This window comes from Sorex fumeus, unplaced genomic scaffold (genome assembly GCF_029834395.1).
Source record: "Sorex fumeus unplaced genomic scaffold, SorFum_2.1 ptg000265l, whole genome shotgun sequence".
NCBI lineage: Eukaryota > Metazoa > Chordata > Mammalia > Eulipotyphla > Soricidae > Sorex > Sorex fumeus.
The window spans coordinates 12,144,592-12,169,049 of NW_026606322.1; the positions used below are offsets into that span (position 1 = coordinate 12,144,592).

Consider the following 24,458-nt stretch of genomic DNA (forward strand, 5'->3'; position numbering starts at 1 on the left):
ATCCAACATCTAGAATCACTGGTGCTGCAAAGAATATTGGCTCTGAGACTTTTATGCAAAATGTCACACAACCTCTTGTAATAGAGGCAATTTTGACATAATCATACATTGTAGAAAGGAGTAATGTTGGAAAATATCCAATTATCTTTCTTTTTGGGTGCACATGATGGTAAAGAACTGTTTTAACTAGAAAATTCCCCATTTCTACAATCTATAGTCTGTCATCAGCACACAGAAAAAAACTAAGCACCTAAAATCTAGAAGAATCTATTCAAATGGCCCTCTTGGCAGAGATTTTATTTTATTTTTTATTTTTTTATTTTTTATTTTATTATTATTATTATTATTATTATTTTGCTTTTTGGGTCACACCCGGCGATGCTCAGGGGTTACTCCTGGCTCATGCACTCAGGAATTACTCCTGGCGGTGCTCGGGGGACCATATGGGATGCTGGGGATGGAACCTGGGTCGGCCATGTTGGCTGCATGCAAGGCAAACACCCTACCCGCTGTGCTCCAGCCCTTTGGCAGAGATTTTAATGGTATAGAAATGTCCAGAAGAAGACACAAAGTTGGCATATGGACTAGTTTGAGTTTACACTCCCTAAATCTCTATTGCTAATAACTAGTAAGAATATGTAATGCTATTAGCAGATCTGTAATTTAGTGAACAGAGGAGTTGTTCCTTTTTTTTTTTAAGTAAAAAATTACATAAACAAAAGAGCTTGGGGGCCAAGTCCAGTGAGGAGAGCCCTTGCCTAGCACACTTTCAACATGGGTTCAATCTTTGTCACCCCATATGATCCCCCAAGTCCCACTAGGAGTGAGCCCTGAGCTCCAGAAGAAGGAGTAAGCCCTCAGCACTGATGGGCATGGCCCTAAAACAAACAAAAGATTTGACCATTCTGGATATAATTAATTAGATTATTTTTATGGATCTTAAATGTATAAACTGTTAAGAACTGACATCTACTGTTTGAAATGGTTCTTAAACAGAGCTTAAAAGCAGAAACCTATTTAAAACTCGCATTACCATTATATTTGGTAATATAATGTGAGGGTATTACCAAATTCAAGTGAATGATGGCCTGCCTTGAATCTGTTTCATTCAAGAAGTTGTACATGCCTCTTTAAACAAGTAAACAGAGCTTTAAAATGCCCCAGGGAGCTAAGCATACAAAACAACTAGCAAGAACTATGTGTTCATTTCTGCCAATAATGTTACTATAGTTTAAAATTCTATCTTAGTGCCTTACAGTTACCATAGCAGTGAAAGACTCACAGTCTACAGGATTATTTCCATTTCAATGACTGACAAAATTAGCAGTTTTGCTCATTTGAGGCTATGGCAATTAAATTTACTATCAACAATAGTACAGCAACTTACTAAGACATTAAAATTTTCCATAAATGGCAACAAAAATGGTAGCATGTCTTGCCAAATCAACAACAACAATAACAACAAGAACCCAAGACCTTATGAAAAGTGAGCTTTGTGTTTCCATTGGCATAAGACTCAACTTCAGTCACAGTTGTTGGTAGATGGGAAACTGTGAAAGCAGAGAAGTCTGACCTGGTCTGTCTGCCTGGAGTCAGATATTTTCTGAGTCATCTTTCTCTTTGATTTTTCAGAGAATAAGAAGTGAAGCATGCATCCACACAGCAGCTCACTACAATCCATGCCTACAAATGTCGCTAGCCTTAGCAAATTTTTTGTTTTTTGTGGTCACTAAAAGACTTGATGTTGGCTCCTTTGTTGAAATTGCAGATATACAAAGATGAAAACTGAGTGCCCTGATCCCATGGGAGAGCTAAAACTATCACCCCGCCAAGCTTGGTGCATTCCACATCAAGATGAGTTCTAGCTATGCCTTGGGCACAAATGCTGACAAAATTTGACCTTTCAAAAAGAAACTTGCAAACAAAACTATGCCTTCCTTGAAGAACCTGACCTTTAATTCTGTCTGCTCCCTAGATGTTGAGAATAGAAAGGTGTGTGGAAATCCAAGCACCTTACTGGTGAAGTTTTAACTTTGCTGGACTTGATCAGTCAGGTTGAGACTGCCTTGAAAAGGCAAGTAAAGCTGACTGCTACATGCCCATAATATTACAAATGAGTCCCCTCTAGCAAACATTCTTCCGCCATCCCAGAAAATTATTCTCAGCTGTCTTGAGTGAACATCGTTATCATTTAAGCTTTTAAGTTTAAACAGGTAGCTAGTTACTCAACTCTATATTCTGTTTGCTCAATTAGACTACAAATTCATCTAATTAAGAGACATTCACTTTTTGTATATGCTAGTTCATAATGTAATTCCTAAGTGTATTAGGAACTCTATAAACTTTTGTTGGTTTATTGATTAACAGGGATGGTTTTCTAGTCATTTTCCTGCCTTCAACGTACATATGACTCTTACTGATTATCAGGGAAGGTTTTAAGGAAATACACTTTTTCAAATGGCTCAGTACGATAGAATATTATTTGCAAATAATGCCTTGGGAAGAATGATCAAGAGAGAGTTGGCAGGAAGGCAGTGATGAAGAAGGAAGGTTGTACTCCTCTGAATGCTTAGGAAACTGGATTTGAACCTTTTGTCAAAAGATGATTGGCTAAGTGATATTGGAAAAGTCATTTCACCTTTGGTTTTGGTATTTTCTTTATAATTATTGTTACTAATATTTCAGTAGCACTGTAGCATTGTCGTCCCATCAATTTTCATGAGCAGGCATCAGTAGCGTCTCCATTGTGAGAATTCTTGTTACTGTTTTTGGCATATAGAATACGCCATGGGGAGCTTGCGAGGCTCTGCCATGCGGGTGGGATACTCTCTGTAGCTTGCCGGGCTCTCCAAGAGGAATGGAGGAATCAAACCCGGGTCAGCTGCATGCAAGGCTAATGTCCTACCCGCTGTGCTATCACTCCAGCCCTGTTATTTCAGTATTACTATTATTTTGAGGAGGAAAAAAGTCAACAAATGTAAAACCGGGTTAAGTTTTATTTCTGACTGTCTCTTTAAAGAGGCCCTCACAGTGCCTCTTTGGATATGCTTAAAATGAGAAAAATGGAACATTCTAGCAGAGTTTTTAAATACATTGTTGACGTTTCTAAGATATTATTTAATTTAGAATTTTCACATCTACCTTCCCAAGTGAATTCAGTCTGTAATTTTCTTGTTCTAATTGGTTTTTGGAATCTATGTTAAATTAAACCTCATGAAAGGAGTTGGACTCTACTTTAACCATTTCCTAAAAATTTCTTAAATTCACCAATATATGTCTTTTTTTACGTAGGAGTACTGCTATTTATTCAGCAACTGATTAGCTGATTGAATTGTGCATGAACTCCACCTTACTTTTTTCAATTTTTATAATTTTATTTATTGAATCACCGTGAGAGCAGTTACAAAGCTTTTGGGTCTAAGTCTCGGTCATGCAATGAAACACCTGTACCTTCACCAGTGCCCATTCTCCACCACCAAAACACCCAGTATAACCCCATCCCACACCCTCCCCCTACCTGTGGGGCAGATGATTTCCACATTACTCTTTCTTTATTTTGATCACATTCAATATTTTGACACCAGACCCACCATTATTATTTGAGATTTTACCCCAACACTCAAATCTGCTGAAAAGGCATGAGTAGAAAATTTGTGTTCTATTGCTGGTTATGAATAACATAACATGATGTCGCATGGCTACAGTAGGGCCATGTGATTTTGAAATTCCAAAATTTTAACACTTAAATCTGGAGGGATTTCTGCCAAAAGCCACTGGGTTTCGAGATTTGCTCCTGAGTCTCTGGGATCATGGCCGTAGAGCAGCTTGATCAGAGAGGCCATTTGTGGGCAATTACTTGGGGTCTCATTGGGACGGGGAGACCAGGACTGGCTCCACCCCCATCCTGTGAGGCCCAACAAGTTTCATCACTGCGGACCCAGACCTGACTGTCCAATGGCCTCTGGAGGATGACGGCCACCGAGCCGCCAAGGGGGAGCAGGTGGAGGGACATCACCCTTTCCCCTCTGGGGTGGTCCGGTGACAGTAACCTACTGCGGGGTCCAGATGCATTTCTGCCAAAAACCGCTGGATTTTGAGATTTGTTTCTGAGTCTCTGGGATCATGGCCGTTAAGCAGCTTGATCAGGAGCCAGAGACGCCGTTTGTGGTTGATGACTTGGGGTCTCGTTGGGGTGGGGAGGACAGGCCCGGCTCCACCCCCATCCCGTGAGGCCCAAAATGTCTCGTCACTGCGGGCCCAGACCTGACTGTCCAATGGCCTCTGGAGGATGACGGCCACCAAGCCGCCAACGGGGAGCAGGAGGAGGGACAACACCCTTTCCTCCGGGGGTGGCCTGGCGACAGTAACGTACTGTGGGGTCCAGGCGCATTTCTGCCAAAAGCCGCTGGATTTCGAGATTTGTTTCTGAGTCTCTGGGATCATGGCCATTAAGCAGCTTGATCAGGAGCCAGAGAGGCCGTTTGTGGGCATTGACTTGGGGTCTTGTTGGGGTGGGGAGGACAGGACCAGCTCCACCCCCATCCCGTTAAGCCAAAATGTCTCGTCATTGGGGGCCCAAACCTGACTGTCCAGTGGCCTCTGAAGGATGACGGCCACTGGGCCACTGGGGAGAACAGGCCAAGGCACAACACCTATTCCCACCTCGGTTGGCCCAGCACCGGTAAACTACTACAGTGACCGGATGCATTTCTGCCAAAAGCCACTGGGTTTTGAGATTTGTTTCTGAGTCTCTGGGATCATAGCCATTAAGCAGTTCAATCAGGAACCAGAGAGGCCATGCCTCCAATTATATAGCTGAGCTGGAGGTGGTTTGTGGGTGTGTTTCCCACATACCTAATTTTTGGCCGTTTACTTTCTTGGCAAACTTTGCCCCAAGTTTTTGGGGTCTGGCCAAAGGCACAGCAGCAATTTTGGGGTATCTGGAAGTCTGAAGGTGCCATCAGGCTGCTGATGCACTCGCCTCACAGGTACAGATTGACCTGCTGGTGGCACCATACCCCCCACCAAAATATATGTCTTATCCTAAATAAGGAAACTGCCATTTTATGTTTTGACTGCCTCCTTTTTCTCTGTGCCTCTCAATTCATATCATATTTCTCTTGGTTTTATCTAGTTTTGTGTTGCTACACATTTTCTCTTCATATTTCAGTAATTCATTTAAATAAGAATGAAAATGTACAACTTAATCACTTATCTTCACTATCCATATTAAAGCATTTTTTTCCAGGCAATGTACTTGCTTGTTTGTTTGTTTGATTTCTGGGTCACACCCAGCAATGCTCAGGAGTTCATCTTGGCTCTCTCTCAGGAATTATTCCTAGCAGTTCTTGGGGGACCATATGGGTTGCCAGGGATCAGGCCGGGGTCTGCTGCGTATAAGGAAAATATCGCTCTGGCCATTAATATACTTTTCTTACTAGAATATTTCATTCAGTTGTGTTTTCAAAAGAGGGTCTTTGGCATTATTCAAAATACCTGATATTGAAAACAACCGGAGTATCCAAGAATGGAATGCTGGTTAAAGAAATTGTGGTCTATATACACAATTGAAAAACTGAAATCACACAATTTGCCACTATGTGGATGAAAACGGAGGGTCTCACATTAAATGAAGTCAGTGAGAAGGAGAGAGACAAATGCAGAAGGATCTCTCTCAAATGTGGGATATAATGTGTTGGGGTCTCAGCAGCCAGCCTGAGACTTTGACCAAACCCCCTGCCCCTGAAAGCAAGAGCCAGCCCTGTTTACAGAGGCCCAGCACTCCACACACATAGGCACTCTGGTTGAGGAGACGATGGGATGAGGGATGTGACAGTTAACATTTGCCTGAGCTGATTCACCTGGCCCTGAGAACGGGGGAGAACACAAATCATTAACTAGCATTTGTACTGAGCCCTACAAGGTGACCGTGCTATGCATATGGAATGCCCCCTGAATGTCTGTATAAGAACCCCTGTGTGAGAGCCAATAAATGGATTGCTGATTGACCACCAGCTTTCCCCCTTCCGCGTGGTTCTTTCTCAGTGGAGGTGGGAGCCTGAGGTGCACGGAGGGCCAGGACAGAGGCTTCTCTCCTTCCCACTCCCTCTCCCATAGGGAGTAAGTCCAGCGACTTTAGGGGATCATACTCGAGTGTGCAGGGGTCAACTGGCCAGGACTCTGACATAATGTAATATCGAAAGGGAAAAATCAGATGGTCTCAAATACTGAGAACCATCTATAGAACTGAACTTACCAGCGATAGAGGGAGGAAGAAGGGGTGGTTGGCAAGGAACTCTGAGACATTGATAAAGGGAAGTGACACTCTGTTGAAGTGTGCAGTGTTGGAACATTGTATGCATAAACCCTATCATTAACGCTATTGTAGCTCAAGGTGCTTCAAAAAGAAGAAAAAAGTTCAAAAGAGGTCCATTGCGTTTTTTGCTTCACTTTTTTTAAAAATTAAAGTTAAAAATAGGGCCTACAGCCACACATGCGGGGGAAAAGGCAGCTTAGATAGAGAAGGGAGCACCAAATGAAGGGTGTTGGGAGGATCCTCCCAGGATGGGAGATGCATGCTGAAAGTAGACTATAGACGGAACATGATTGCCACTCAATGCCTCTTTTGTAAAGCACAGCACCCAAAAGGAGAGAGAGAATAAAAGGGAATGCCCTGCCACAGAGGTAGGGTGGAATGGGGGTGGGGGGTGGGGGGGAGGGATACTGGGATCATTGGGGGTGGAGAATGGGCACTGGTGGAGGGCTGGGTACTCGATCATACATCATTATACAACTGAAATCCAAGCACAAAAATTTGTAAGTCTACAACTGTACCTCATGGTGTTTCACTAATAAAATTTTTTTTTAAATTTTTTTAAAAAGTTAAAAATGGGCCTTGAGAGATAGAGAGGGGCAGACTGGAATTATTGTGCACTCATTTGATAGATACAAAAAAAACACACATAGTACGAGATTCACGGTCACGTTCCTCCCGTTGTTCATCGATTTGCTCGAGCGGGCCCAGTAACGTCTCCATTGTGACACTTGTTACTGTGTTTGGCATATCGAATACATAACAGGGAGCTTGCCAGGCTTTGCCGTGGGGGTGAGATACTCTCGGTAGCTTGCCGGGCTCTCCGAGAGGGGTGGAGGAATCGAACTCGGGTCGGCCATGTTGGCCGCTTGTAAGGCAAACGCCCTACCGCTGTGCTATCGCTCTAAGAAATGAGGAATGAGGGCCAGGAGGACTGACCCAGGGTGAGAAGCTTGCCACAAGTGCGAGAGGGAGGAGGGCAGTTAGGATAGGAAAGGGACCACTACGACAATGATACTTGGAAATAATCACTCTGGACAAGAACTGAGAACTGAAAAGAATATACATGTTAACCTTTCAGTACCTGTATTGCAATCCATAATGCCAAAGAGAGAGAGAGAAAGAGAGAGAGAGAAAGAGAGAAAGAAGGAAATTGCCTGCCATACTGGCAGGCTGGGGATGTGGCAGGAGGGAAGCCACACCTTTACCATTGGCGGTGGGAAGTGTACACTGGTGAAGGGATGGGTGTTGGAACACTGTATGACTGAACCCCAATCATCAACAACTTTGTAACTGTATCTCACGGTCCCGGGGCTGAGATCTCCAAGCCTACTCGGATCGGGGCTGAGCATCCGCCACCCAGATCCTCCGAATTCCAGTAGGCGGGGGTCACACCCACCAACTGGCCCCCTGGCTCCGTGTAATCCCATCAAAGGCCAAGACTCAGAGACTATAAAACCCAGCTCCTGGAAGTGGAAGCACGTGGCCGCATTTGCGGCTGCGCGACTTCTTGTTGTGACATCTTATTATCTCATTCCTACTTTGGACAAACTGGCAGGCTACCGAATGTAACCCGCCCGCATGGCAGAGTCTGGCAAACTCCCCATGGCGTACCCAATATGCCAAATACCAGTAACAATGATGGGTCTCATTCTCCTAAAGAGCCTTGAATATGGCACTCTCTTAAAAATCTCAGGGCTAGGATGAAGGAGATGTTACTGGGGCCTGCTCGAGGCAATCGAAGAATAACAGGATGGTCGTGATTCATGAATAAAGGATAAAATAGGGCCTTGCATTTTTGCTTCACTGTTAGGCTTAAAAGTTACACAGAAATTTTGCGTTCAAATTTTGACAGTACCTTTAAAATATTACCTTCTATATCCAGTATTGCTGTGAGAAATCTGACTTTTCCCCCTTATATGTAATGAAATTTTTACTTTTTAAACCCTAGCCCCTTCTAAAGCGTTTAAAAAGTTCTTCAAAGTTTTCTTTCCTAAATTTATCCCTTCCTATTATCATTCTAAGTATATTACTATATTACTACTAACTCATTAGTACTGTCCACTGTCCTCCTGTTGTTCATTATTAACAGTACTGTAAGTCACAAAACTTCAATAAAAATAGAATAAAAATAAAATCCTCATAAATATTCTAAACATGATAGCACTGTAGCACTGTACCCCCGTTGTTCATCGATTTCCTCTGTCCCTCTCAGAGAGCCCGGCAAGCTACCGAGAGTATTGTACCCGCACGGCAGAGCCTGGCAAGCTCCTTGTGATACATTTGATATGCCAAAAACAGTAACAACAAGTCTCACAATGGAGATGTTACTGGTGCCCACTTGAGAAAATTATTCCTGGCGGTGCTCAGGGAACCATATGGGATGCTGGAAATTGAACCCAGGTCGGCCGGAGTGCAAATGTCCTATTCTCTGTGCTATTGCTCCAGTCCTTTTCACAGGGTTTTTGTTCAATCTTTTATCCCCAATCTATTTGCTAAAGCTATGACAGATACTTCACAAGCATCTATAGGGATCCATCAAAACTGAAACTTTGGGGCTGGAGAGCTAGTGCAGAGGTAGGGAACTTGCCCTGCACATGGTCAGCCCAGATTTGATCACCAAAACCCCATGTGGTTCCCTGAGCCCCACCAGGAATGATCCCAGAGTACCAGGACTAAGCCCTGAGCCCTGCGGCCTGTGACCTCCTACCAAAAATACTGAAGCTCTGACCGATTCATGTGTTTTCCCAAGGGTCTAGAATAAGCATTAAGCTGCAAATGCTAGCAAGAATATATGGGGCGGGGGCGGGGGGAGAGACTGTGCAGGGGGTGAGTGTGAACATTCGTTTTTGAGCTCATGGCTTCAGGTTCTCAGATCGAACAAAAGTATTCCTGGGGCTGGAGCAATAGCACAGCGGGTAGGGCGTTTGCCTTGCACGCGGCCGACCAGGTTCGATTCCCAGCATCCCATATGGTCCCCTGAGCACTACCAGGGGTACTTCCTGAGCGCAGAGCCAGGAGTAACCCCTGCGCATCGCCGGGTGTGACCCCCCCAAAAAAAACAAACAAAAAAAGTATTCCTAAACTTGGGGCTGAAGTGATAGCAGAGCGGGTAGGGCATTTGCCTTGCATGCAGCCGACCCGGGTTTGATTCCCAGTATCCCATATGGTCCCCAAAGCACTGCCCGGAGTAATTCCTGATTGCATGAGCAAGGAGTAAGCCCTGTACAACGATGGGTGTGACCCAAAAAGAAAAAAAAAAGTATTCCTAAACTTCCGATGGTAACTAAGAAACACAGTCCAATCTTCGGAGACTTCCTCGGGCTGACCTGTCCTGTGTGCTCTAGCCTCACTTCCAGCCCATCAGATGAGCCCTGGAATGCCATGGCAACCGGCCCTCCCACAGACTCCCTGAGGCAAAGAACCAACATTGGAAGACACAAGACTAATCTGTTTATTTGGAGCTTGTATTCAGTGGAGGAGGGACTTTTTTTTTTCTTCTTCTTCTTTTTTTTTTTTTTTGGCAAATAAATAAATAAATAACCAGACAGAGGCTTTCAGGACAGAGGAGAAGCTTGGGAGGAGGAAGTGGAGTCTTTGCATAGTTCTAAAGGAACAGACGGTGGCAGAAGTAGGCAACGCGGGTGGTCATCAGAAATGCAGCACTTGCAAACACCAGGGAGGGCAGCTCGGAGGAAGGTCAGAGGCGACTAACTATTTATCAGAGAGACTGGTGCGGAGCATTCATCCTCTCTACTCGGGGTGGGGGCAGGAGGCGGTGTCTCACATGATCTGCCTGGGCATCCCGTACCCGGTCATGCCTGCCTGGGAAGCTCCCTTGTTGCTACCCATCTGCAGGCCTATCACATTCTGTCCCTGGCGAAGCTGCTCTTCTGAGAATCCTCTCCGGTTCTGCTGGGCTTTCCTGCGCAGAGGGAAGAGAGGGAATAAGGTCACTCTTACAGTTTTTCAATACAGCAAGGTTGGGGCTGGAGCGATAGCACAGCAGGTAAGGCATTTGCCTTGCATGCTGCCGACCTGGGTTCGATTCCCAGCATCCCATGTGGTCCCCTGAGCTCATGCACTCAGGGGAATTCCTGAGTGCATGAGCCAGGAGTGACCCCTGTGCATCGCCAGATGTCACCCAAAAAGCAAAAAACAAAAAACAAAAAAACACAGAAAGATCTGCAGTTACACAGGCTCGGGGGGGGGGGGGGGGGGGGGGGTTGGGCGGGGGGGGGGGGTCACCACATAGATGAGTAGCTCCCACCTGCCACCATGAGCTACCTTGAATCACAGTCTGACCTGATATCTGGCCTACTAAGAGGCCACAGCCTACCCTGAGCTCTGGCCCTATTCTCGGTTATGCACCTTCCTGACTAATGTTCTGACCTTGAACTATTCCCTCCTATGAGCTCTGGCCCTGCCTTGGGCCAAGACCCAAACACTACAACCGAATCCTCCTCAGAGGTCAAGCTGTTCTTCTAGAATTTCCAGCAAAGAATTCATGGCAGCCTCTCTGAAGCCTTCACCCTCAAATAATTTTCTTCTTTTTCTCTGTTTTTTCAAGCATTGATGACAATTAAAACCAGTTCCTCCTGTTAAAGCATGTCATAATCCCAGTCCACTTTCTCTGGGGAAGACTAGGGAAGAACACTCCATTTTAGAGTTGAGGAACTGAGAAAGAAATGAGAAGAAATTTGTTACTCTGGCCCAGAGGTCAGCAACCTTAAGTTAAAAGTCATAACATAGCTGGAGCGATAGCAAAGCGGGTAGGGCATTTGCCTTGCACATGGCTGACCCAACTTCAATCCTCGCAATACCATATGGTTCCCCCAAGCACCAGGGGTAATTCCTGAGTGCAGAGCCAGGAGTAACCCCTGAGCATCGCTGGGTGTTATCCAAAAAGAAAAAAAAAACCCAGTCACATAACAAATAATATTGTGGACTGCAGGGACTATGGTGAGTCATTAAAACAAGGGAACTAAAGTCAGACTTTTAACTGGCTAATACCTTGTGAGTTTTCAGACAAGGTTCAATTAAAGCAATATAAGCTGGTATCCTTTGACAACTGCCAATGAGAATCAGGAATTAGGAAAATAAACACTTATCTATTACAAGATGCTCTTTTCTGAGCTGAGGATGTGGCTCAGAGACTGATGCTTAGACTTTGCATGTGTGAGACCCTGAGTTCCATCCCTGAGGTACTCTTTGGTCTGCAACTCCCATGGAGTTATTCAATTGAGTTTTAGCTGCTTAACCCCTTACTTGCCCCTAAACAACAGCAAAAAATAAAAATGACTTTAGGAAAAGGCCCAATCATATGTTATTATCCCTACCAGGCTTCCTGTAAGAGTAAGAGCACTCTTCTTGGGCAAAAGAGACACATTTCCCTGCATTAATTGGTAAGACAGATTCAGGGCTTATTTGCGTCACAATAAAAACAGGACCAGGCATCAAGTCAGCTCTGAGAAAAGCCATCTAGTCCTGCTCAGTGCCTAGAAGAAGCAGAACCTGGGCCAACTGCTTCTACCCCAGGTGGGCGGATGGGTAACACGTGGCACTTTCCTAGCTCTGAGAGAGAATCAGTCACGGAGCCCTGAGGACACGCTACCAGAGGTTCCATGTCTAAAAGTCTCCAGATGTTGTTCTTGTCAAATCATTCTCTATTGCAGGGGGCCGGGGTTTTTTACCTGTGAAACCAGGATGGTTCTCCTCTGTAGCAGCCATCATCCTTGGTGACTGCCACGCTGCCTAGGGCCATCAGGGTCCTCTGCACAGCTGCCATGTCCTTTCCTAGAAAGCAATAAAGTGTTTAAAACCAAGTATGTGTCGGGGACCAGAAATCTGGAAGGATGGTGCTGGAATCAGAAGGAAGTTCCGACAGGAAGCTGTGGTTCGGAGAAGGAGCATTTCCCCGGGGTTGGAAGGAGGAAAGGAAACTGGAGAGAGAAATTAGCTGCATGAACCAACTGTGCTAAAGCCCAGGTGGCTTCTCTCTGAGCATTTCCTTGGCTATGTGGGATACACACCTGACAACCCAAAATGAAACAGAGCAAATCAACACTCGGTGTGAGTCCCTTTATTTAGTGCTGTTTGAAAGGGGCTAGAGAGACCATCAAGACTTGTCTTGTGAGAAAGAGAGAATGGAGAGAGAGAATAACAGAGTATGAGGTGCAAGAGCTGTGTGGTGTGCCCCCTTATGTAAGGGGAAGGGGTCACTATGATCGGAGGTACCCAGTAACCTTAGCTCCTGGAGAAGGAGAAGGCCAGTACAGCCTACAGGCTGTGGCTCGGGTCCTCTCTGCTGTCCCCCTTCCAGGAGACTGAGCTGCTCCCTGTGGCTAACCCTGCTGTTGAGAACCAGAAGGGAGTATCATGCAAGATGCCAGGGTGGAGGACAAAGGTGAAAAGCCAGAGGTCTGCAAAGGAAGTTAGTGCTTATTCTGGCGGGGATCTAGAGCATGAAAGGTCCACTTCAGCCTGAGTGAAACATCTGTGGTCGTTCTGGCCTGGCTGCAGCAGCTGGGCCACTGGGGAATACAGAATTACACGGGAAAGGCAGACAGAAAGCGAGAATGGCCTGTGACGTTAATACAATTAAAAATTCAGGTCCACAGAGGTAGTGCTGGTCAGGATGTCCATTTAGTCAAAGGGAAGAAAGAGAAATGATCTTTCTTCCCCTTCCTCTCTCCATCCCTCCACCTCCCACATTAACCACAGGGCCGCTTCCTGGATCTTGAATGATGGATAGAGGGGTAAATGCTCTCCGTGGAGAGTCTCCTGAACTCAGACAAGAGCTGGGTTGGTGGAGAATGGAATATCCGGGCTGCAGATGGAAGGGGGAGGGCCCATGGGAGGTTGGCTTAGAGAAGAACACAAAGGTAGCGGTGAGAATGATTTCTCTCCCACAGATGAAAAGCATTTCTGTCTTGTCACTGTATAACAGGACCCCTCCCTTCTCTTGTTCGGAATAGAACTGAAGCGATGATATTTGGGAAGAGAGAGGGAGAGGGTTTGCTCTTAAATGATGAGTCATAAAAGAGAAGTCAAGGAAATGCACACAGGAAGTCTCAGGAACATCAGAGCTCTTGCTCTATACCAAGGGCATACAGGAAATCTGTTTCTGTTGGCTAGAAAAGGCAGGTTGGGAAGTCTGGGATCTGGGGACATGTGAAGCCTGATTCCTAACAACTCAACCCAGGAACCACGAATGGTCAACTTACAGGCCCAGCCTCTTCCAAAGTAGCTAGTTAATGAGTATGTTCCATAATCCCAGAAAAGGTATAGGGAACTAAGCGGGGGTGGGGTGGGGGTGGGGGGCAAAGGGGAGGTAAAGTAATTAGAGAATTTAAAAGTAAAAATACTGCCCCCTTCTCATTCTAGGAGATAAGGAAGCACTCTTGGGGCATTTGGAGTAGCCGAGAGAAGAGGCAGCACGGCACATATGCTGCCCAAGCCCATGTGTTGCTTGCACCCATGTGGCTGAGTACATATGTCACCTGCATCTCCCCTCTTGAGATGTGTACTTTCATGCTTTCCTGTCTAATATGCTGGGGTGTGTGTAGGGGTCTCTCTGCCCTTTGGCCCTTTGGAGAAGCCTGGAGCATCTCTCTCTCTCTTTCTTTCTCTCTCTCTCTCTCTCTCTCCCCCTTCCATACCTTCAAAAACCCTCTAATAAAATTTATTAAAAAAAAACAAGAAGAGACATCACTACAGAAACAAATTTGACATGCTTTCCTTATGGAAATTCCCAAGGTAAAAGAAGTATTATAAACTCCAGCCGAGACAAGGCTTCCTGTGGGCTCCCAGTATACTCTAAGGAATCACCTGTGAAGAATCACATCAATAGGGGGAGGGGGAGCACAAAATGAGCCTAGGGGACCAACTGGTTGGACAAAGGGACCATGGAAGAAAACCAGGCGGAGGGAGTCACGGATGGGAAAAGGCTGAGAAACAAGGTCTGGACTATTATACAAGACACGGGCACTACGGAATCGAACTGTTCTTCCCAGTTTGTGGATGGGAAAAGCTAATCCAGGGAGATAGCTGATGTGCCCAGAGTTACCCGACAAGTAAACTACAGCACATGTACTCAGATATCTGAATGCAAAGTCTGCACTGCCATCCCTCAGACCCCTTTTCCCCCCATGAAAGACTGGCAGAGCACAGACTTCTCAATGATCAGAGACAACCAAAAAAGATGGTTATAGCTTCACCAGTGATCAGACAGAGGGATACTTTTGCAGGACAAACCTAGAATACAGATCTTGAGGTTTATAAAAGTAACTCTAAACGTCTCCAATTCTTTTTCTTCTTTTTTGGGGGGATAGTGGGGAGTTGGTTTTGGGGCGACGTTCAGCTGTGCTCAGGGCCTACTCCTAGCTCTTCATAAGGGATCACTCCTGGATGGCTTGGGGGAACCATATAAGGCGCTGGGGGTCAAATCCAGACCACTTCATGCAAGGCAAGTGCCCTACTCACTGTTCTATCCCTCCAGGCCCCAAATGGTCCTACCTTTTATAATTTTTAGTTTGAAACAGGGCTGGAGCGATAGCACAGTGGTAGGGCGTTTGCCTTGCACGCGGCCAAGATGGCCTACCCGAGTTCGATTCCTCCGCCCCTCTCGGAGAGCCCAGCAAGCTACCGAGAGTACCTCGCCCACACGGCAGAGCCTGGCAAGCTACCCGTGATGTATTCGATATGCCAAACACAGTAACAACAAAGTCTCCAATGGAGATGTCACTGGGCCCGCTCTAGAAAAATCAATGACAATGGGAGGACAGTGACAGTGACAGTTTGAAACAATTATTTACAAATCTTCACTTAAATATGATTCAGGCCAGGTAAAGCAGGCGGGACTGACTCTCTCATTGATGTGAAGATCAAGTTAATTATATTTCAGATTCTTGGTAACAGAAAACTGCCCGCTATTCACCAGCTCGATTCTAGCTGGTTGGTTTGCCTGGTCAAGGTGTTTCCCTCCGGTTTGTTTGCTTGTCATGAGGGATTCCAGTGCTCCTCATGAGGGATTCCAGTGCACACAGAATGAGAAAAAGGGGAAAAGGGGCAATGTCTCACTTGCCTCAGAAGCTGAGATCAAGCACAAAGAAAGGGCTTATTCACAGAGACGGATTGCTGCAACTGGGGATCAAAAATAGTTCTTAAATATCCAAGGCACCTAGGAGGTCATGGACAACCTCAAAGTGTACAATAACAAAAGCCAAACTGCTTGAATCACAACCAAGTGCTCCATCTGCTTAAAAACCAGCCTGTTTTGCAGCAGACTTGCCTCAGCTTCTTGGATCGCAGAATGAAACTAGGGCGAAGCGAGGGTGTAAATCTCCAACTAGAGTCAACCACATTGAAATTGCGAGACCCAAACGTTAATAACTAAATTTAAAAGGTGCCTGTCAAGATAGTAGGCTGGGGCTCGGGTGTGGGGGTAGGAGAGGGAATCTGGGAACACTGGGGGAGGGAAATTGAACCGGTTGGTGATGAACTTTGTACGTCCAAAACCCAATTATGAATAACTTTGTAATTCATGGTGCTTTAATAAAATAAAATTTTGAAAAAAATAAATAAGTGTGTACTTTAATATCCCAGTCATTCTGCCTAAGAGATGGGCCTGGGAGGCAGAGTGGAGCTGGGGAGTATATATATATATATATATATATATATGTATGTATATATATATGTATATATACATATATATGTATATATACATATATATGTATATATACATATATATTCTTTTGTATATATATGTATATATATGTATATATACATATATATGTATATATACATATATATTCTTTTTGGGTCACACCCAGCATTGCACAGGGGCTACTCCTGGCTCTGCACTCAGGAATTACTCCTGGCGATGCTTGGGGGACCATATGGGATGCTGGGAATCAAATCTGGGTCGGCTGCACGCAAGGCAAACACCCTACCCGCTGTGCTATCACTCCAGCCCCGGGAGTTTATATTTTTATATATTTTCAGACCATCAGGAAAGTTTGAGAAAGGTTTCACCTGGTGATACCCAAACTAGAATAACCTGTGATTATTAAACATCTATGACAATCCTTTAGATGATTCTCATGCAGCCAGGCCAAAAGACAAGCCCTATTCCAACTCATTGAACTAAATTTTAAAAAAGTCCCCCTGTATGGCATGTGTTAAGTACTAAGGCACACCTGCCACTTACTCCTTGAAAGATCCCCTCCCAGACAAATAGTTAAACAGCTTATTAGAAGGGCCATGATTCAAGCCGGGAGCCAATGGAGAGCCTTACTGAAAGTTCTTAGCGCCCTGAAAGCTGCCCCTAGATGCTGTGGTCAGCCCGCCTGAAACCCAGGGCTCAGGGCTGTTCTTCCAAGAGAAAGAAAAATAGTTCTCTGAACAATTACCAACTACGTGCTGCAAATTTTCTAGATGACCAAATAACAGAAATGAGACTAGGCTCTGGTGTGACTGTCAGAAAGACCATCGGCGCTCAGAAGGGATGAGAGTCATGCAAGAGAAGGAGCCTCATTCTCTGTCACAGCTCACCAGCTGAACTGGGCTGGCCTTTTCCTCCCTTCTAAGGGCAGAGATAAAGAGTGCTTCCTCTGTGTCGTACTGTCACAAAGCAATGTCTCTCTGAGTAGGAGCCTGCATGGCAAACTACTAAATGACCATGTCCGGGGAGTGAAGCTGGAGGTCTTGCATGGTCAGAAGTCCCAGTCCAAGCCAGATATTCTTTGCAACCCTAATTTTGACTGCTTGTACTGTAAAGATCCATGAACAAAGGTTTTATTGTATTAAAATCTCATTACTCTCACGATACCTTATGCAGTCTTTTGGAAGAAAACATAGACAAGAAAAGTAAAGAAAGGGCTGGAAGGATAGTAAGGAGATACGGCACTTACTTGCCTTTAATACAGCCAAGTCAGCTGGCCCTCGTTTGATCCCTGGCACTATGTCTGATTCCCTGAGCACTGCAGGGGTTACTCCTGGGCATATAGGGTCAGGAATGACCCCTGAGCTACTGATGGGTGTGGCCCAAATTTCCACCCAAAAAAGTAAAGAGAGAGGGACAAAAAGGCTAGAGAGAAATATCTGGAAGGATAAAGTTATGGTGGATAAATATTTTAAAATACCAAAAATCGAGGCTGGAGCGATAGCACAGTGGGTAAGGTGTTTGCCTTGCACAAGGTCGACCCGGGCTCAATTCCCAGCACCCCATATGGTCCCCTGAGCACTGCCAGGAGTAATTCCTGAGTGCAGAGCCAGGAGTAACCCCTGTGCATCACCGGGTGTGACCCAAAAATGAAAACAAAACAAAACAAAACAAAAAAGCAGTCTGATAGGCAAAACTCTTAGCTTCATCAATTCCTTTTCCTGTCAGGTTTGACTAGTCATAGGAATACCGACTTTTTTCATCTTTGTGGCACTAAGAGAGAGAACGGTCAATGGGTGAAGAAATTATTTCTTTCTCTAAGTAACAACTCTGGCATAACTCCCAATTATCCACTCAAGGCAGAGCGAACACTGCCGTGGTCAAGGGAGAGATGTGAGCGGGCAGGTTGGGCCTGTTCTCTGTGTGTGTGTGTGTGTGTGTGTGTGTGTGTGTGTGTGTGTGTGTATGGGGGTAGGGGGAGGGTGGGAGTTGTGATGCTGGCTCCCCAGATAAACCGCAGCTAGTAATTCTCCAAGTGAGGTTTCCAGACCTGCAGAATCATTACCACCTGCCACTTGGTCAGAAATCAAATCACAAATCATCCTGTAATTCGTCGATTGCCTCAAGCAGGCCCCAGTAACGTCTCCTTCATCCTAGCCCTGAGATTATATTCAAGGCTCTTTAGTAGAATGAGACCCATCATTCTAATTTCTTGCCACTAGGTAAGAAATTTAAATTCCTGAGCCATATTCCAGGCTTACCACCTAACAACCTCTGGGCTGAGGCCCTGCAATCGGTGCTTTGACAAGCCTTCCAGGCAGGTCTGGTGCAAATACAGTCCATGAGCTACCACAGAATAAAAAAACCACTGAATACAACAGTCAAGATAACATAGAATAAATGTGGAAATTGACTATTCTAACAAAAAAAAAGCAGGCTTCCGGAAAAGGCATTTGTGATTTCTCATGTCATTCCACGTAGCCTCACAATATCTCAAAATAACTTGAAATGACGTAAAATGTCGGCTTTGCTCTTGCTGTTGAGGAATGACACATATAGTGACACCTTCCCAGAGAATTTATTTGGACCTTCCAGGCACTCTATGCCAGTGCAAATCACACCTCCCTGTCTCTGAACCACAAAGGTGGGGACTAGGAAGGAAAGACCAAATCATGTGCTCAACATCCTCCCCAGTAAGCCTACTGAGGAGAGTAACCAGACTTAATTAGACCTTTGAGCCATACCTGCTCTGACATTCTAAAACCTGCATGACCAGTGCTGGCCAGAGTCAGGTAAAAGACCCAAAGTCAGTTATCGATGAAGTTAAAGAAACCAACAACTGCGAAGGCGTTTTAGACAGGAATGGAGCATTTTAGACATTTAACCCTGCTGGACCTTTTAGACATTTAATCCTGCTGGACCTATGTACACCGAAGGAAACTGGGGCTGAGAAGCTGATTAGGTTCATTGGAGGTCATAAAGTGAGAATATAGTTTAATAAAAAAGTGTCTAAGCCAGCCACCTGGCTCCAAAACTTACATATTCTTTCCACTGTACTTGGACTGTTTACTGGGGCTCAAAATGGCAAAGTGCTACATTAAAGAAAAAGTCAACAAGAAGGTAATAACCTTAGATGGAAAACGCCAATAATCCAGCCCCTCCCTATCCTCCACTAGGGATGATGACGGATGAGGCAGGCAACCCTACCCACTTCAAATTTTCATCTGTTCCAAGACAGCAAAGGCATCTTTCCAGCCTGTTTCACTTTCTCCCTTTTCCATTAGTCTTCCAATGGACAGGTCACTGGCATGTAATTTTAATATAGCCAGTATTTATTATAGACTGTATAGCTCGACACCATTCTAAGAACTTCTAATGCATGATCTCATCTGCTCCCAGATCAAGCCTGGGAAATACCTACTAGTACCTCCCGGTTTACAGGTGAAAAGGCTGGAACTTCAGGCAAGTTAACTGATGAGCCATAGAGGAAGTTTGCTAGGGGCAGTTAAATTTCTAATTCAGGAGCCAGGACTCCATTACCTTTTAGGACAAGCTTGTTTTTTTGAGCAGCACTGTCACATCTTGCGTGCATTCATTCTCTCTCTCACACACACACCTTTTTCTCCTATCTCCTTTGCACCTTGTCTTCTAGTTAGAGAGCACCCTCTTCTGGGTCAGAGCTGCCACAGCCCAAATCGGCCCTCTCTAGGACACTCACTGAAGTCTGAGAGGAACCAACCAGGCATTCACCTTCTGAAGTGACAGACTTTCCTAGGCCCCTGCCCAGGGTCTCAGTCACCTTCCCATCTTCCTAATATAACTGGTCACCACTAGTTTCTTTCCAAGGTGGTTAGAATATTTCCGTGGTTAGATTTTGTGGACCATTCAGACCTGCGTTCCTTTTCCAAACCCTAGATCTTTTATTCTGGCTGCCCCTGAGTTCATTTCAAACACTGCACCCTGCATCGAAAGGGGTTTCAGGGTAGAGAGCTTATCTGAATCCCGAATCCTCAATAGAGAGGCATTTGGTAAGCCTGGGCTCGGCTTTATGAGTCTAAAGGTGGAGGAACCCATCACTGGGCAGCCTTGGCACTGACTCTTCCAAGGGAAGCTGCCAAGGAGGGGAGAAGGGGCTGGAAGCTGTCAGGCATAAAGCACCTGCAGAGGAGGAACAGACTGATGGAGTAGAGGCGAGCAGGGCTGGCCCATGGCCATCACAGCCAACCGCCGCGCAGAATCGGGAATGAACAAGAGTACATGGGAAGGTGAGGCCAGCATTAAGACCACAGTCAGGCTATAGAACTGTGGGCGAATGGCCCCCCAGAAATATACTGACCCTGCCCCACCATGTCCCAGAGTCTAGCTGACTCATGTTCCCAGCTGAGTGACAACCGGTTCTGGCAGAGAGGTCTTACTCAGGCCTTTCTCTCTCAGTTCAGGGATGCACAGTGCACCTTCCCTTCCCCTGTCTTGCCTCAAAGCAACTTATTTCCCCAGCTCTTATTCCACTCTGTGGTAAGCAGCTCTGGCTCGAGCTTCATTAATTTGGGGGGGTTATCAATACCCCTGCAAGATGAGTTTCACTAGTCCTCAGTCTGAGTTGCTCTTTGTGGTGTAGGTGACCAGGCCCCGTGGCCTCCAGAGTCCACTAGGAAACTCCTAAACATGAGTTTTCCTGTTGCCACTATCTCACCAACGGGATACCTGTCTGGCAAGCCACAAAACGCTTGGGGTGGCTCTGCTGCCTCATTGCCTTCAAAACCCTACGCTTCCTTCACCTGGCTACAAGATCCCTTGGCTTTTAACCATTCACCGGTGAGGAAATCAAGAAACACTCTCTGCAGGGCAGTGGAAGCACGGGCATTAGAAAGGCAGGGGGTTAAGCAGGGGAAAGGAGGCTCCTCGCCATCAATTCCAGTCATCATCTGGATCCCCTTGACAATGTCATTGTCTCTTGATGAGAGGAAAGTTGGCCCCTGTTCACTGTGAGCAGAATCATTTGGGTCACTGCCCTGGGTGCTCTGTTCCCTGGGCCGCTGAGGGCAGACAAGACAATGAACAGGAGAGAGCACAGCCTCACTAGGATTGGTCCCGATCAGCTGCCTCAGGCAGGTCTGATGTGGGTGGCACCTGATGATCATAAACTCCACACTCTTTGGGAGTGTTTCTAGCAACTAGGTGGAGAGATCTTTCTGTGCAGAAGCACGATTTGATTGCTAGGCTTCCTGAGATCTCTCAAGTCAATTCAAAGGAAGAAGCATTTGTCAGACTCAAGAAAAACATGGATCTCGAGTCAACAAGCTCTCGGATGATAAGTTTAATAAGTGGTTGAGATGCTATTTATTTCTCATATTGAATGACAAAATTGCACCGGGCGGGTTTGTCTATAAGCCACGCTGCTGGTGAGTCAGAAGAGCAGGCGCCCACCACTTGCGCGGCTCCCCGTTTGTTTGCAGCAAGCATTGTGGGAGGGGGAGCAGGAATGAAAAGCATCTGTGTAACCATTTTAGCCTCCCCTCCACTGAGGATTCTCTTGGCTCATTAGCTGGCTCCGATCCCTGCTGCGTCTTGGGTGGGGGCAGGGTGGGCTTCCCCTTAGGAAAGGGTGACCCTTTTAACAGCATAACATAGAGGCTAACTACCACCCCCCATGACAGCTGATAACACCCCCTTCTCTTTCTCTCTCTCTCCCACACACCAGCCCACCCCCACCCCCATCCCGCAGGCGGAGGCTAGAACACTGAGAGCAGGTTTCACAAAGAGGAGGGGGAGGGGAGGACCATCCCACAGGCCCGGAGCACCAGGAGCGATTTACCTTCCCAGAGATCCACCGTCTGAAAAATGTCAGTGGTTCTGACGCCATAAATCTCTGCAGCCTTTAGGAACTGGGAGATTTGCTCCATCTGCTTAAAAGCCATCTTGGACTCTGAGATCTTGGGAATGGGCTCCTGTCCTGGGGGGTATAAGCTGTTTATCAGCTTGCACAAGACCTGAAGGGAGAAGAGGGGAAACCAATCAATGCTTCAGTATTTCCCCTTTGTATTTACCTCTCAGGCCATGTCAGTCCTACCAGCTACCGGAAGGCCCGGATTTGACCACAGTTAAGCGTAGCACCCCAAGATGACAAGGAATCAGGGCTGTGTGTTGGGATTCCCACACCAAACCCCAAAGGCCCAGAGGAACCGGGTGCCAGGGCTGCTCCTGTCTGTTTTCCACTAGCCTGGGAATTCCTTCCTTGAGGGCTCTCTGGTCCTTTCCTGGGGGTGGGGAGGAGCATATTGACCTCAGAGCATGGTGTGTTGGGGTGAGGCCCTGATTTCTGACCTTCAGTGGAGGGAATGAGTGAGAGCGAATAATTAGGCTCTTGTTATTTCTTCTATCAAAAGGGAGCTCAGAATGAGGTTCAGGAAGTCATCCCGCAGGCACTTAATGATGGATGAAAGGACCAACCTGGTTCTTCTCCTCCCAGACTCTCACCCGGTGCTGGGGACCCCCGTGAAAGCCTCCTAAGATAGCAGTTATGTAACAGTAAATCACAGCCCGCGAGGAAAGATGGGCTTGTCTGGCTCCGTCCCACAAACACACACAAGCATCTGTGTTTTCCAGAGCCATCAAGCAAGGATTCCCCGGTTTTCTAAGAGTCACGCAGCCTACCAACTCTGAGCACCCCAAGACCCATGCCTGGCTCTGGAAATCGGAAGGTAGCTGGACCCTCCAAAGCCCAAAGCCCCAGTCTTCCCTTTGTTGTATTCTAGTACAACCCCTTATCCCCTGGAATAGGAATGAACGCGGAGGAGCTGACGAATCAAACCAATTCATCTTCAAATAAATTACTTATTTTCACCCACACTAGGGGAAGGAGAAAAAAAAAAAAGCAAAAGGGCATCGTTCGATTTTGCCAACAACTCCAAAGAACAGCTGCCCATTTCTCAGAGGAGTTGGGGGTTGGGGGTGTGTGTGTGGGGGGGGGGGGCCGTTAGCTAAGTACGAATGCGGGGAGCTCGCAACGCAGCAAAATAATAATAATAATAATAATAATAAAATCGGGGCATTCCCGCGGCTTCCCCGGAGGCGCGGGGCAGGGGCGGCGGCGGCTTCTCCTTCCCCCCCTCCCCATCCACCCGCACCCCCATGTCCAAAAAAAAGGGGGGGGTAGCAGGAAAAGAAGGGTCTCGCCGCCGGCCAGCCCGGCCTTACCGTCCCGTCCATCAACCATTTCTGAAAATGGGCCCTGCCGGGGGGCGGGTGCTCTATGTCCTCGGCGCACTGCAGGATGATCCAGTCCACCAGCTTGTTCTCCAGGTCGGCGTCGTACTTCTGCTCGATCTTCTCCTGCACCTCGCGGCTTAAGCCGTAGCTCGGACCCCGGTTCGCCATCTCTGCAACGCAAGAGAGGGGACCCGCATGCACACAACAATAGCACGCTGGCAGCGCGGGCGCCCGGCGAGCGCGGCGGGGATGGGGCAGGCGGCCGGGCCCAGCGGGCAGCCAGCCGGGCGTGGTCTGCACCCGGGAGCCAATGAAGCCCCTGGGTTTCCCCTCCGAACCCGCGCCCGCCGCGCGGAGATGCAGCCCGGACCCTCCCTCCCTCCGGGACCCGTCGGTCCGCACGCACGCACGCAGGAGGGTCGCGGGACTCACGGATCGAGGCTGGACACCCCCTCCCCAGCAGCAAAGGGGCGAGCTGGCTTGGCCTCTCCCGCCTTGGCAGGCGCCCTTGGCAGAGCCGGGAGCCCGGGGAGGGGATGGGTGAGCAGGTGACGAACGGGCGCCTGCCTGCACGCTCGGCTGCCGCTGCTACATCGCGCCCGGGAGACGCGTCCGATGATTTGATTTTCTCCCGGCTGACGGGGGTCACACCGCGGCCGTTGCTAAGAGCCGCCCCCAAAGCCAGCGCCCGCCTGTCAGTCAATCCCGCCCCCTCCCGCCCGCCCGCCCGCCCGAAGCTGCCTTCGGGGGCTGCACGATTCTTCCCCTCCCCGGACCCAGGCGATGGTCCACGGGCCGGGAGTGCTGCTGGACGCCGGGGGCGGGGGGCGCGTCCGGTCCATCTGTCGGGGTGGCCAATGCGTTTCCCCCTGCCCGCAGGGGAGGGGCCGAATGCCGTCACCCTTCATTTATTCCGTGACCAGACAGATAGATCTCCTCCAGAAACTTCCATTCCGGTAGGAAACTGACGTGCTCGGTTTGATTCAGTTCAAGACAATAGCTTGGCAGAGTATTTTTATTATTTAAAAATCTTTTCTTTTTTTAAATTTAAAAAAAAATTATTTTTTAATTGAATTATCATGAGATACACAGTTAAAAATTGTCCACAATTGGACATGGAATTATCATGAGATACACAGTTTTAATTGAATTATCATGAGATACACAGTTAAAAGTTGTCCATGATTCAGCCACACAGTGATCCAACACATCTCTCCCCCCAGTGTACATTTCCCAATGCCAATGTCCCCCCTTCCCTCTGGTCACTGCCCT

The 24,458-nt window shown here is 47.0% G+C and overlaps 1 protein-coding gene across 1 annotated transcript; it reads right to left on the reverse strand.

Moving 5' to 3' along the window:
- Positions 1-9,819: 9,819 nt before the first annotated feature.
- TAGLN3 (transgelin 3) lies at positions 9,820-23,385 on the reverse strand. Its single transcript, XM_056109301.1, has 4 exons — positions 23,175-23,385; positions 21,793-21,967; positions 12,007-12,109; positions 9,820-10,238 (listed from the first exon to the last, which is right to left on the reverse strand). The coding sequence occupies exons 1-4, from the start codon at positions 23,352-23,354 to the stop codon at positions 10,097-10,099; spliced, it is 600 nt and encodes a 199-aa protein (XP_055965276.1). The 5' UTR covers positions 23,355-23,385; the 3' UTR covers positions 9,820-10,096.
- Positions 23,386-24,458: the final 1,073 nt, after the last annotated feature.